We start from the raw sequence: 14,895 nt of genomic DNA, 5'->3' as shown, positions 1-14,895 counted from the left end.
CAGGAGAACAGTCTCAGAGGGGAAATGACTTACCCAAAGTCACACAGTCCATGGATAGCCCAGCCAGGTTTGGGAGAAGCCTGGGCAATTCCTCAGTTATAGAGTGCAGGCGAGCTGGGAAACGGAGAGCAGGGTGGCCCTCGTAGACACCTCCCAAGTCACCACGAGGTGACCACTTAGAGGATGCTGGGGGAGGGGTGGCGCCGCCCTTGCAGTGCGAGGGGACCTTTCCTTCCGGTCTGCCAGCATCCCCCACCACGGTTCCCTGCGGGTAGAGCAGGGAGCCGCAGACTGCGCCGGCTCGCACAGCACCCCCTGGCGGCCCCTCGCGAGCGCACAGCCCGGCGCCCCGGGAGAGTAACGGGCCGTGGGGAGGGCGCCCGCGAGGGCAGGGAGCCGGCGTAGGGGCCGCCCCGGCGCGCGGAGATAAAAGCGGGCCGGCCCGGCGGCTGGCGCGATCTGCGCATTCTCCTATTGATTAGCAGGGTCTGCCCGGAGGCCGGGATACCCGCGGAGCGGGACCGGTACGGAGCGTAAGGGAGACGGAGCGGCCGGGTCTGTGGCCCCGTGCCGGGCTGGGCACCGTCCGCCAGCCGGACATCAGCCACCCTGCTCCGGGGGTGCGGGCAGCAGGCGGCGCGCCAGGCAGCGAAGCTGAGCCGCGGGCGTAGGCTGCTGCAATGGGGCTGTGTTGCTGCAAAGACTGGAGGGGACACCTGCGAGCGCCCAAAGGTAACTTTTGGGCGGGCACGTGCGCCGCGGACTCGGGACTTAGGCGCCCAGGCGAGGGGCGCGCGCCGCCGGTTCCCTCCTGCAGCCACGGGACGCTGCCGGTCCCGCCTCGGGGATTTGTCCGCAGGATTCCCTGGGCCACCCGACACCTGCTTCCGCCGTGGAAAGGGCTCAGTTGTGGCTGCAACTTTCCCCCGGTGTCCGAACTTTGGAGCGCGCGTCCAGAGGCTCCTCTTGCTCGGCGGAGCCCGGCTGGAGGTTAGGGTCCCATCCCGGGGTAGAAGGGGAGCCGAGAGGAGGGGAAAGCCCGCCCTACAGGGTCCGGCGCGGACGGTGAGCGCCGGCTGCTCGTCCGCCAAGTCCAAGGCTGGGTCGGCGGAGCCCCTGGCTCCCGGCCCCGCCCGCAGGTCCTTTGCAGAGAGCCTGGTTTGCTCCCGTCGCCGCCTCTGCGGCTTAACCGCCTCGGAGCGGGGCCATTCATTCTCCACGCCCGCCTCTGTCACAAACTTGGACCCAGGGGCCCTGACTCAGAGTTTTCCAAAAGTCGCGGGGAGCTTGCTTGTGGAACGCAGCGGGCTTGGAGAGGGTTCCAAGCCGAGAAACGCGCCGAGGACGTTGGCGGCTGCGGAGGTCCGGCCTCCTTTGGGCAGTGGCCCTTCTAACTTAACCCTTGACTGGCTGAAACTATCCCTGTTGATTGCCAGAAACAAGATAATGCAACCCTTTACCGCAGCGCCTCCCAAGCTCGTGGGAACCTAAAACCCACCTGTCCCTCGCTTATTAAACATGCAGATTGCCTAGCCTCACTCTGACCTACTTCCTGGATAGGCTCTGGGGAAGGGTCTGCGAAGCTGTGTGTTTAAGGGCTTCCCTAAGTGACTGGTGTGACAAGGTGAGTCTGGGAAGCCTTGCCTGTAAACTGTAAGATGGGCGCCCGCTTTACCAGATGGGCGCCAGGTTCTGATTCTTTGAAAAGTATATTCTGGATCCTGATACAGAAATGTTGGAATGTGTCAAGCAGCTTGAAGAACTCTTGTCCAGGTGATGATAAAGATGGCGCAAATGTATTGGTTTGTTCACAAAGAGTTTGAGGTCGTTTTTAACATGAGAAGTAAATATAACAAAACTAAATAGGGCCCTACACTTAAACAGATCATATAGAGCAAAGAGAGAAAGAGCCCAGTTAATCTGGCCGTAAGATAATATCTGTGGTTGAGCTTTTGTGCAGCTCAAATGAAATAAGATGAGTTTCATGGTTCTCATTGCCCTAGAGCAACAGTTTTCCTAACTTTGATTTTAACAAGAAAAAAGAATTTTACATATGCATTTTTGTGTTTGGAAGGAATAGATGGAGGGCAAGTGTATCTTGGCTACTGCAGTAACCAGGGCCTCCATAGGATTCAGAGGGCAGGGTCTGGCTCATGCTGACTGAGGTCAGGCCAGAGCCCAGCGCAGAGCAGCAAGGATTTCAGTGGGAGCCTAGAGCACCTTTGGTCTTTCTGGGCCATTTCTCAGTACATCCTACTGGGAGGTGGAGCTAATATCCTAGAAGCAAAGGTGGATTTGCCAGGGCTGGGTTAGGGAAGGTACTTACTCAACTAGTAACCCCCGAAGGGAGCAGTAAGAGGGTGTGCTGCTGGGGCTGTCTTCTGGGACTATGGACCCCAGGTTGCACAATCCGTGTGAGAAACAGGCCTGGTGCAGGCGTGTTTCCCACTTTGCTCCCATCCTCCCAACCCATCCTGAGACAGAGCTGGCCAGTGCAGCCTGGGAGCAGGGACCCAGTCTGAATCACCCAGCAAGTCCTGAAGCCCACCTGAAGTCGCAGAGCTGGGCAGTCCTGGAGTGAGAGGGGCTGGGCAGCACTGCGGTGCCCGAGTGCACCTGCCCTGTCCCGAGCAGGCAGCCAGCCACTGGCAGGCAGGCAGGACGGTCCAGAATTGGAGACATTTGTGGCTTTTGTGAAAAAAATGTTCGTTTGGCTGCACTGGATCTTAGTTGAGGTGTGGAATCTTGCATCTTCGTTACAGCATGTGGGATCTTTGCATGTGGCATGTGGGATCTCGTTCCCTGACCAGGGCATCAAACCCGGGCCTTGTGCATGGGCAACTCAGAGCCTTAGCCGCTGGACCACTAGGGGAGTCCCAACATTCGGGTTTTTAGTGTAAAATCTCCAGATGTTCAAATGTCGTTGCCTCATTTAACAGATTTGCACCTGTCTGGCTGGGCAGGAGACAGCTGGGATCAGTGTTCCAAACAAGTTCTGCCGTAAACAGGGCAGCAAGGTTTCCTTGGCCGCAACCTTAGAAATCATGAGTTATTAAACTTTGCGAGGCTTTTCACTGCAAGACTTCAGAACTTTCCGCATGTTAATCGGTGCAAATGTGCATCTCCAAATCAGGTGGAGAGTGTCCGCATGTTAATTGGTGCAAATGTGCATCTCCAAATCAGGCGGAGAGTGTTAATAGATACAGTCTTCAAACTTTTGCCCAGGGAACCTGCCTTTTGTAGAGCATCTCATGGCATCTGTATCTTTGAACACACTTTGAGAAACACTTCTTTGGCCTGTGATTCAGTTGTCATAGCAGTGATGCAGTCCATCTATTTTAAGGGGGTGTGTATGTAGGGGTGTGTGTGTGTTGTGTAGCTGTTACAAGCTGCCTCTGAAGAAGCTTTCTGACTTTCCAGACTAGAAAAGTGTGTGTTTTTTCTTTAAGATCAAAAGAGAATCCATTAGTCATTGGTATACCTTTCCCCAAGACAACAGATGTTGTTAGCGATTTCATTCTTGGATATTTCTGAATCAGACTTTTACAACAGGATATTTGACCATGTTGTCTCTGAGTAGAAGTGTCCTTGATAAAATCGGCAGGCTCAAGTAGTAAATTCCATAAAGAGAGCGGCAAAAATATATCACGTGCCAGAATCACCGTAGTAGATCTGGGCTTAATGTCTTTAAAATCCAAAGCCTGGCACTCTCTGCAGAGGACACCTTCTGTCCTGCTGGTGGTGGAGTTGCGGGGGTGGGGGGCATCCTGGGCCTGGGGAGGGATTACTGTAGACACATATGGGGGCACAATATGCCACAGTATGAATCCATTCACTTTCATATGCAGGTGCTATCATACTTCACGCCCCTCCTCCTGAATTGTGCCTGACTGGTCGTTCTTACCTCCCCTGGCCGGCTATTCTCCTACCCATACGCTGAGTTTGGCTGTGAATTCTGTTTCTCCCTCTGAACTCTGCAAAGCCTCTGCAAAGAGGTGTATGGACTCTGCAAAGAGGTGTATGGACACCTCTCTCTCCATACACAATTGGAGCAGTCCCTGGTGCTTCTGCAGAAGCCCAAACGTCAGCGAGCAGGATCTGCCTTGCAGAGAAGGGTTGCTCCCTCCTAAAAGCAGAGGGGAACAAGCTCGCTCTGAACTCTCAGGACATGGTCTCATTTCTCTGTTTTTAGGTGACATTTCCCGATGCTTCTGCTGTATTGAGCTCGGTGGTGGGTCTGTGCAGTGGCAGATTTCATTTTCTTCAACTCTGCACTGGGACCCAAGGCCAGGGCTTGGAGCAGCGCTGAGGCAGCTGTTGCCCGAGGCCGGGGAGGGGCAAGCGCGGACGGGGCCCTGAGGCCTTCGAGGCCTGCTGGCCGCCCCCGACTGCTCCTCTGCCCGCCACGTTTCCCCCTGCTCTCAGCACTGGGCGCCCTCCTGTCGTCGGGAACCTTGCCCCCATCCTGTCCTGTGTTCCCAGCACTCTCCCGCTTCCTTCCGCTGACTCCTTCTATCAGCCTGTGAACCTGCCTTCCGTCTCTCATCAGAACACTTTTTTGTGTAAAGTTTCTTGCCCTGAGGTGCTCCAGAGGCCCAGCCCCCCGCTCCTTCCCTCCGTCACCACCACACCCCCCAGGAACAGTCTGCAGGCCCTGCCTCGTTCTGCTCCTCCTGCACTTACCTGTGACCCCTCGCTGGTGCTGGACCTAGTGAACAGTACCACTCCTCCAAGCGCCCGAGAGCCTGCCCCACGCCCTTCCTCCCGGATTGTGCCTGCCTGGTCCTTCAAACCTCTCCTGGCCAGCTGTTCTCCCACCCGTATACCAAGCTTGGCTGTGAATTCTGTTTCACCCTCTGAACTCTGCAGTAAGTCTCTCCCACACATCTCACCCCAGGTCCCAGTGGCTTTGATCACCTTTAAGGAAAGAGCCGCCAGATCCTCTGCCCCTCACCTGTGCAGTGCCCACCTCCAGCCTGCAGATCCAGCACCCCAGCTGGAGCCCCTTCTCCCGGTTTCCTGGCTCTCAGCCTGCCCAGGGTCATTTCCCGTGACCAAAGGCTGACGGCTCCTGAGATCCTGCCCAGGGCTGCGACCACATCCCTGCCCCCAAGGCCAATTGAATTGCTTTTGCAGACCCTCATCATCTCAACTGTACTGGCTTTCTCAACTGGTCATCCCAAGTTCATCCCTGCGTCTTCTAGTCCTCTGCCCAAGCCAGCATCCCGTGCATGGCTCCCGCCACCTCATGTCCCTCCTCAAACTGCATCTTGGCCTCACAGTGCCTACAAGAGAAAGCCCAGCTTCTAGCCTTGCTGGTTTGCCTGACAGCCCTCCCCAGCCCCTTTCCAACCTCCCCCCACCACGCAGCCTGGACCTCCCTGGCCCCTGCAGACACCGGGCCTTCTCATGATGCCTTCAGTCAAGCCCTAGGAAGGTGGCCTGCGCCTGGAAGCAGCTCTGAAACCCTGACCCACGAGCCCAGTCCATCTCGTTCTGTCTAGTGCCTGGTTGGTGTGGGTCTGTGCCGCCCAGCTGACAGTCGTCTCGTCATCTCTGTGATCTGGCTCTGCACTTGGCAGAGAAGCTGGCAGGAGAGCAGTGGGTGCAGCAGGAACAGAGAGACAGTTGTGTTCCTTGCGCCTGTTTCCGTCTCCTGACGCCCAGGGTCCCAGAGGCAGTCCGCCTGGGAGAGTCCAGCCCCACCTGGTGGAGCTCTCCGAGCAAGCGTGAGGCATTGACACGGACTCCTGGCCCATTTCCTGATATCCAGGGGCATGTCTGGCTGTCTAGTGGCCAGGGCACAGAGGCCAGTGGGCGGGGCAGGAATGCTGTGACTAAGCACAGTTCAAGCTGGGCAGAGGAGCCCCTTGCTGACCTGGAGGGAGAGACTGCCATCCCCGGGTTGGGGGTGATAGAACTGGTTCTCTTCTGTAAACGCCTGTGCAAGCTTTGAGCCCACTTTCTTGAGACGGTTCCATTTTCCACAAACTCTTCCAAGATTGCTAAATAGGCATCTTGGGCAGTTCATTTAACGATCATCTGTGGCACTCGCTCCACACCAGGCCTAGTGCCTGGCATGAAGATAAAGAGCTAGGGAGTATCCACCCTCACTGTGTTCACAGCCTGACGAAGCAGAGGCCCAGGCGGCAGAAGGTGATGTTACAGGCTGAGAAGGAATGTGGGGAGAGCAGCAGGCCTGCGTGCTCTGGGAGGGCTGATGCCCAAGCTGAGTCTCATAGGACAAGCAGCCAGAGCAACAGACGTACTAGGGAAGGGCTTCCCAGGCCTGTGGAGGTGGGTCAGGTCGAGGCTTCCCAGCAGTGCAGCTCCCAGCCGCTCCTTCTCTGCCGCTGCTCCAGGCTCCTGCAGAAGCCGACGCTGCTGGACTCACTTCTGCCCCGTCCGCTCGGCCCTCTTGCTGGTGGCCTTCTCAGAATCACAGTGATTATTCCGCCCAGGCCTCACTTTGAGCGCCAGACTCGCTTGACGCTTCCGCTGGTTGTCTCCTGGCCTAGAGAGTGGCCAAAGCTGATGAGGCTAAACCTAAACACTCACTTCCGTTTTCCTCCTCCAGTCTGCCCACGCCAGGTTCTGCCAGTTCCATTTCCAAAATCCATCTGAGTTTCTCTACTTGTCTCCGTCCATGCCAGCTCCCCGGGTCCAGCCACCAGCCTGCCGCCCAACCACTAGAGTGGTCTCCGGTCTTTCTGCATGGATCCTCCCCATTCCAGTCCATCCTCCAGCTCCAGCCAGCACCTGCTCCAGCAGCCCTCCGGGTCCCATTGCCGCTTGCTCAGAAACGCTCAAGGGACTCCAGTGGCACCCACTGTGAGCTCTGTGTCACTTCTTCCTGAGAGGCCCTCTCTGACCCCTGGCATTTGCTCACAGGCCATCCCTTGCCTTTCCTCTAGAACACCTATCACAGTGACTAAGTATTTGCGTGTCGGTTTGCAGAACCTGTCCCTTCACCAAGTGAAGCCCCCTGGTGGGAAGGCAGGACAGGCTCTGTCTGTTCTCTCGTCTGGGAAGGCTGCCAGAAGCCAGGCGAGAGAGCCCTGCAGCCTGACTCGACCTTAAGGATGTGATGAGCTGAAGAGGATGATGTGAGGTGGGTTGGATGCGTCAGAGTGTTCGAGCCTCGTGCTGCAGGATTGTGCTTGAAGCCCAGAGCCTGGAGGCCTCCTAGCTGCAGCTCAGGGCTTGCAGGGGTCACAGTTGCTTTCCAAGAAGTGTCCCCATTTGTTACCTCTTCCCCATTCAGATGTCCTGGGGTAGCAGTCCTGTGGGTTTCTCAAAAAGGGAAGCAGGTTCTGCTGGACTATGTGGTTCCATTTCCCAGCCAAGTACCCCCGGCCACTTCCCACCTCTCCGAGCCTCTGCATCTTCACCTGTAAATGGCGACAGGCATGCCAACCTCTAGGGCTGTCAGACGGCTGGACGACGATCCTAGTACTGCCCTTCTCGAACCGCGTTACCACTCCAAGCCTCAGCTTCCTCATCTCCAGAGAGGGAAGGAGGCAAGACTGGATGGTCTCCAAGGTCCCTCTCAGCTTGAACCTTAGATGATTTTTTGAGGAAACTCGGAACTGCTCTGTGCTCTTAGCAACGGGGCATAAGAAGGTCGAATGCCTTTTCCTACGTGTTCAGAGAGGGGCTCAGCCAGCACTCATCTAGGGGTGGAGGAGAGATGGCAGGGTAGCAGGTCTGTTTAACCAGCACACAGCCGTGGTCAACACTGCTGTTACTGGGGTTGGAGGGTGGACTTATGGCCTGAAGAGGAGCCAATCCTGGAGGAGCTTGAAGTCCTTGACCTTGGCCATTAGGGCAGGAAGCCTCCCAGAGAGCTCGAGTCCTAAATTCCTGGAGGGAGAGGGCAAAAAAATGCCTGATGTGTGCTTTCCCATCTTCTTTGTTGGTAGGTCCTTGCACCGTGAAGGGATGCTCTTTCAGGAATCCTGGACCCCAAATGGGGAGCATCCAAGTAAACTGAACCCCTAAATAGTTCTCCTTATCGCACCTGCCCCAACCCAGCTATGTAGCTCATGCACATCCTGCCTGAATTAGACCTTTTGCTGGGCTCTTCCCCCAAACACCCATCACCTAACTCTTTTAAACATCTTTTTGAGATATATTTCAAATATCATAGAATGCATTTATTTAGAATGTAAAGCTCTGTAATTTTTTAATATATTTAGAGGTATGCAACCATCACCATAATCCAGTTTTCGAACAGTTTTCTTACCCCAGAAAGAAGCCCCTTGCCCATTAGCAGTCACTTCCCATTCCTAAGACAACCCTCCGGCTTATCCTGCAGCCCCTGGCAACCACTTAACAGCATACCTTTGGGCAATACATGGCCTTTTGTGATTGGCTTCTTTAACTTAGCATAATATTTTCAAGGTCCAGCCACGTTGCAGCATCTTACCACTACTTCAGTCCTTTTTATGGCTGGGTATAGTCCATGCGGGCGTGTTCATTTGCTCAGTGGTGACCGGCTCTTTGCGACCCCATGGACTGTAGCCCACCAGGCTCCTCCATGCATGAGATTTTTTCAGACAAGAATACTGGAGTGGGTTGCCATTTCCTCCTCCGGGGGATCTTCCCAACCCAGAAATCCAACCTGTGTCTCCTGCACTGGCAGGTGGATTCTTTAGCACTGAACCGCCAGTCCATAGTATGATTATGCCATATTTGGTTTATCCACTCACTCATCAAATGGGGAGCATTTAGATTGTATTTTGCTAGTGTGTTGTTGAGTATTTTCATATCTGTATTCACAAGGAACATTGGTCTTTGTTTTTGTTATCAATATTGGAGGAATACTGGCTGCACAGGAATTGGGAATCATTCGCTCCTCTTGTGCTTTTTGGAAGGGCTTGTGAATAATTGGTATTAACGTTTCAAGTGTTTGGTAGAATTCACCAGTGAAACTACCTGATAGTCATCCTTTAAATGATTAGTAGAAGTCATTAATAAAACATTTTGGGGGATGTTTAAATTATTAACTTAGTCTTATGTTAAAGGTTTATTTAGATTTTCAATTTTTTCTTAAGTCAGTTTTGATACTTATGTCTTTCTAGGAATTTTTCTTTTGGTCTAAGCCATCTAATTTGTTGGCATACGATTGTTCATATCCCCTTGTAATCTTTTTTATCTCTGTAAGGTTGGCAGTGATGTCCCCTTTTTCATCCTTGATTTTAGAAATTTAAGTCTTGTTCTCTTTTTCTTGGTCAGTCTAGTTAAAGTTTGTCAGATATGGTCATCTTTTCAAAGAACCACACTTTTGTTTTTATTGGTTTTCTCTATTTTTCTAGTCTTTGTTTTACTTATTTCTAGTCTTCTTTATTTCTTTCTACTTGTTTGATCTGAGCTTGGTTTGTTCTTTTTTCAGTTTCATAGAGGGGAAAGTTAGGTTTTTAATTTGACATCTTTGTTATTTTATAATGTGGACATTTATAGCTGTACATTTCTCTCTAAGCATGTTGTATGCCATAGGTTTTGATAATGTTGTGTTTTCATCTCCATTCATTTCCAAATGGTTTTTAAATTTCTGTGGTTATTTCTTCTTAAGAGTGAGTTGTTTAATGTCCACGTATTTATGCGATCTCTAGATTTCCTTTTTTATTGATTTTTAATTCCACTCCTCTGTCACCTGGACTCTATACTCTATCATCACTGAGTATGCTTCCGTACTTTGTTTCATCCACCCCTTTTAAGCGCTTAAGGCTTGTGTCATGATTCGGCATATGGGCTGTCCTGGAACTCGCTCCACGTGCGCTTGAGAAGCAGGTGCGCTGCACGTGTCGGGCGGAGCGCTGTAAGTCAGGCTCACCTGGTTACCCGGCTGCACGTGTCGGGCGGAGCGCTGTAAGTCAGGCTCACCTGGTTACCCGGCTGCACGTGTCGGGCGGAGCGCTATGAGTCAGGCTCACCTGGTTACCCGGCTGCACGTGTCGGGCGGAGCGCTGTAAGTCAGGCTCACCTGGTTACCCGGCTGCACGTGTCGGGCGGAGCGCTGTAAGTCAGGCTCACCTGGTTACCCGGCTGCACGTGCCAGGGGGAGCGCTATGAGTCAGGCTCACCTGGTTACCCGAGTTGTTTGGGCGTCTGTTTCTTTATTGATTTTCTGCCTGGTTGCTCCGTCCATTATTGAAAATGGAGAACCGAAGTTTCCAACTATTATTATTGAATCTTACTTCAGTTCTGTCTTTACTTCATAAATTATGGAGTTCTGTTGTTAAGGCATATTTGTTTATAGTTATTATGTCTTTATGCTGGGTCAGCCTTTTTTCATCATGAAATCTTCTTGTTTGTCTCCAGTAACATTTTTGTCTTAAAGTCTGCTTGGCTCAATATTTGTAGCTCTCCTTGGGTATAGTTTGTACGGCATATCTTTTCCATCATTTCACTTTCTGTTTACTTGTGTTTTGAAATAAATGTTTACTATAGACAGCATGTAGTTTGATTTTTAAATCCATTCTGTTATTCTTTACTTTTCTGTTGGAGTACTTAATACATTTACATTTAAGGTAATCACTGACGGTGTGGGTTGATGCCAGCCATTCTGCTACTTATTTTCTATGTGACATGTCTTTTTTGTTCTCTACGTTCGTTACTGCCTACTTTTGCGTTAAATAGGTATTTTCTATGTACTGCTTTGATTTCCTTGTTGTTTCTTTACAGTGTTTTAGAAGTTATTTTCGTACTCTTCTGGGGACTACAATTAGTCTTTTAGTTTAAAGCAATTTAGTGCAGAGTAATACTACATTAACTTCAGTGGCATACAGAACCTTTGCTCCGATGTAGCTCTGTTCCCTCTCTCCCCTGTGCATTATTGTCACACTTACTAGATCTTTATGCGTCATAAGTCCATCAACAGTTTTGTAATTAACAGTTTTCCTTTGATCAGATACAAGAAGAGTGCTGCCAAGAGCTACATGACACCGCCTTCTGCATTTAATTACGGCCACTTTCGTGGATACTCTTTATTTCTTCATGTAGAGCCAAGTGATCATCCAGCGTCCTCTTGTTTCACCTTTGCATTTCTTGTGCTACTTACGTGCCACAACAGAGAACGGATCCTCTCAGTTTTTGTTTATCTTGGAATGTCTTTAATTTCTTCCCCATTTTGAAGATGGTTTTGATAGGTATAGAACTCTTGGTTGACAGTCTCTTTTCTTCTCGTGTTTGGAAAATGTCATCCCACTGCTTTCTGGTTTCCATGGTTTTTGATAAGATACTAACTGTTGTTGAGAATTCTTTGTATGTGATGAATCATTCTGCTTCTTTTAAGATTCTGTCTTTAGATAGTTTACCTATAATATGTCTGGTATGAATCTCTTTGAGTTTATCATACTTGGAATTCGTTGAGATTCTTGGATCAACGTTTTTCAACAGACTCGGGAAGCTTTTGACCATTACTCCTTCAAATATTCTGTCTTCCCCTATCACTTCATGGGAAATAGATGGGGAAACAGTGGAAACAGTGTCAGACTTTATTTTTGGGGGCTCCAAAATCACTGCAGATAGTGATTGCAGCCATGAAATTAAAAGACACTTACTCCTTGGAAGGAAAGTTATGACCAACGTAGATAGCATATTCAAAAGCAGAGACATTACTTTGCCAACAAAGGTCCGTCTAGTCAAGGCTATGGTTTTTCCTGTGGTCATGTATGGATGTGAGAGTTGGACTGTGAAGAAGGCTGAGCACCGAAGAATTGATGCTTTTGAACTGTGGTGTTGGAGAAGACTCTTGAGAGTCCCTTGGACTGCAAGGAGATCCAACCAGTCCATTCTGAAGGAGATCAGCCCTGGGATTTCTTTGGAAGGAATGATGCTGAAGCTGAAACTCCAGTACTTTGGCCACCTCATGCGAAGAGCTGACTCATTGGAAAAGACTCTGATGCTGGGAGGGATTGGGGGCAGGAGGAGAAGGGGACGTCGGAGGATGAGATGGCTGGATGACATCACTGACTCGATGGACGTGAGTCTGAGTGAACTCCGGGAGTTGGTGATGGACAGGGAGGCCTGGCGTGCTGCGATTCATAGGGTCACAAAGAGTTGGACACGACTGAGCGACTGAACTGAACTGAACCCCTTTCTTTCCTTCTAAGACTCCCACTATGTGTATCCTGGTACACTTGATGATACCCCACTAGTCTCAGAGGCGCTGTTCATTTTTCATCTTCTTTTCTTTTACTCCTCATATTGCATAATCACAGTTGACTTATCTTCAAGTTTACTGATTCTTCTGCCAGCTCAGATATGCTATTGAATCTCTATAGTAAATTGTTCATGCTACTTACTGTTCTTTTAAACTTCAAATTTTCTGTTTAAATCTCTTTATTTACATTCTCTATTTGGTGAGATATCATTCTCATACCTGCCTTTAATGCTTTGGACATGATTTCTTTGAACTTATTTATAATAGCCAATTTGAAATCTTTGTCTAAGAAATCTAACATCTGAGTCAAGAGTAGTTTCTATTGACAGTTTTTTTCCCCTTGTGTATAGACCACATTTTCTTCTTTCTTTATGTATCTTATAATCTTTTGTTGAAAAGTGGACACTGTAAATAATATAATGTGTCAACTCTGCAAATTAGATTCCCTTCCCTCCCCTGCTTTTGTTGTTACTGTTGTAGCTGTTTAGTGACTTTCCTGGACTGAATTTATAAATCTGTAGTATACAGCCATGGAAGTCTTTCCTTGATTAGTTTAGTGGTCAGCTAATGATTTGTCAGAGATACCATTAAATGCCTTTAGCCAATAAGTCTTCTATTTTTTGCTAAGTGTGTGTGTGTGTGTGTTGGGGCACACCCTAGGTGCTTAGGTAGTTTATGACTGTGACTTAATCTTTACTTCCTACTTGCGCAGGGACCTAAAGTTGGCCAGAGGTCAGAGATTGGAGACCTCCCAAGTCTTTACTGCTCATGGATGCAGGTATACACATGTACATGGCCTTGTAGGCATCCAGAAAAATGTCAGAGTTCTTCAGAGCCCCCAGTATATTTCTCCTTCCCCATAACTTCTTTTGGCTAGAACTTATTTGCCCAAATTAGTATCAGTTTTAGGCAGCTGGAAGAAGCACAAGCTTGAATCAAGATTGCTGGGAGAAATATCAATAACCTCAGATATGCAGATGATACCACCCTTATGGCAGAAAGTGAAGAGGAACTAAAAAGCCTCTTGATGAAAATGAAAGTGAAGAGTGAAAAAGTTGGCTTAAAGCTCAACATTCAGAAAACGAAGATCATGGCATCTGGTCCCATTACTTCATGGCAAATAGATGGGGAAACATTGGAAACAGTGTCAGACTTTATTTTTGGGGGCTCCAAAATCACTGCAGATGGTGATTGCAGCCATGAAATTAAAAGACGCTTACTCCTTGGAAGAAAAGTTATGACCAACCTAGATAGCATATTCAAAAGCAGAGACATTACTTTGCCAACAAAGGTCCATCTAGTCATGGCTATGGTTTTTCCTGTGGTCATGTATGGATGTGAGAGTTGGACTGTGAAGAAAGCTGAGCACCGAAGAATTGATGCTTTTGAACTGTGGTGTTGGAGAAGACTCTTGAGAGTCCTTTGGACTGCAAGGAGATCCAACCAGTCCATTCTGAAGGAGATCAGCCCTGGGATTTCTTTGGAAGGACTGATGTTGAAGCTGAAACTCCAGTACTTTGGCCACCTCATGCGAAGAGTTGACTCATTGGAAAAGACTCTGATGCTGGGAGGGATTGGGAGCAGAAGGAGAAGGGGATGCCAGAGGATGAGATGGCTGGATGACATCACTGACTCGATGGACGTGAGTCTGAGTGAACTCCGGGAGTTGGTGATGGACAGGGAGGCCTGGCATGCTGCGATTCATGGGGTCGCAGAGTCGGACACGACTGAGCGACTGAACTGAACTGGACTGAACTGAATATTAAAGAATTACTACCAACTTCTTTTGACTGATGCCCTGGAGATAGGGTTTTTCCACAGAGTGAGGTCAAATAATGACAATGCTTTGTAAATGGGGCTTTTTTGGGGAGTTGTCCAATTGTGACAATGTCCCAGGATAGGACTTTCTAAGATGCTATTTCATACCAGAGTATGTGGGTAGGTCCTTAGCTCTTCTCTGGTTCAGATCTTGTCCATCTTACCTCACCTTTACCTAGATGTTAAGTGATGACTTGGGGGTGAGTTAAGGTGCCTGAGGGTTTGGTCTCAAGTGGGTAGTGTGAAATGTTATAACTATTGCATCTGGGAGTTGGACAGACCTGATGCTGAGTTCTGGCTCTTCCTTCTACTGTCCTTGCAGCCTTGGGGACAAGTTACTTCTCTGAGCCAAAGAGGGATACCTTGTAAATTGGGATACCAGCAACCTCACCAGTTTGTGTCAAGGGAAAATTTAAATTAGTCTCTGTATATGAGGCTGCTTGCACACAGAAAAATGTTCAGTCATGGAAATGATTATTATTTGCCTTAAGGCTTAGGGTCGGAGAAGGCAATGGCAACCCACTCCTGTACTCTTGCCTGGAAAATCCCATGAACGGAGGAGCCTGGTAGGCTGCAGTCCATGAGGTCGCTAGGAGTCAGACACAACTGAGCGACTTCACTTTATTTTTTCACTTTCATGCACTGGAGAAGGAAATGGCAACCCACTCCAGTGTTCTTGCCTGGAGAACCCCAGGGACGGGGGAGCCTGGTGGGTTGCCATCTATGGGGTTGCACAGAGTCAGACACGACTGAAGCGAGTTAGCAGCGGCGGCAGCAAGGCTTAGGGTAAGACTCTAAAAAATGATGAGGCTAGTGTTGTTTTGCTGAAATGAAAGCAATGATAGTCCACGTAGCACCCACTGTGTGCCAAACACCATCCTAAGTGCTTTGTACATAAGAATTCATTTAGT

At 49.7% G+C, this 14,895-nt stretch overlaps 1 protein-coding gene across 5 annotated transcripts in view; it reads left to right on the top strand.

Annotated features, from left to right (window-relative positions):
• ARHGAP22 (Rho GTPase activating protein 22) overlaps positions 1 to 14,895 on the top strand; it is a 179,622-nt gene that overhangs the window by 100,083 nt on the left and 64,644 nt on the right. Inside the window, exon 1 of one of the 5 annotated variants that reach the window (XM_027530587.1) lies at positions 474 to 732. The exons of the other annotated variants lie outside the window; for them this stretch is intronic. Within the exon in view, the coding sequence (XP_027386388.1) occupies positions 681 to 732 (52 nt within the window). The 5' untranslated portion in view covers positions 474 to 680. Of the gene's footprint in view, positions 1 to 473; positions 733 to 14,895 lie in introns of those variants that run through there. 5 annotated transcript variants of the gene reach the window in all.

The sequence above is a fragment of the Bos indicus x Bos taurus genome, chromosome 28 (assembly GCF_003369695.1).
Source record: "Bos indicus x Bos taurus breed Angus x Brahman F1 hybrid chromosome 28, Bos_hybrid_MaternalHap_v2.0, whole genome shotgun sequence".
NCBI classification, from domain to species: Eukaryota; Metazoa; Chordata; class Mammalia; order Artiodactyla; family Bovidae; genus Bos; species Bos indicus x Bos taurus.
The sequence above is the reverse complement of the archived record's forward strand: the minus strand, read 5'-3'. Positions and strand labels throughout refer to the sequence as shown.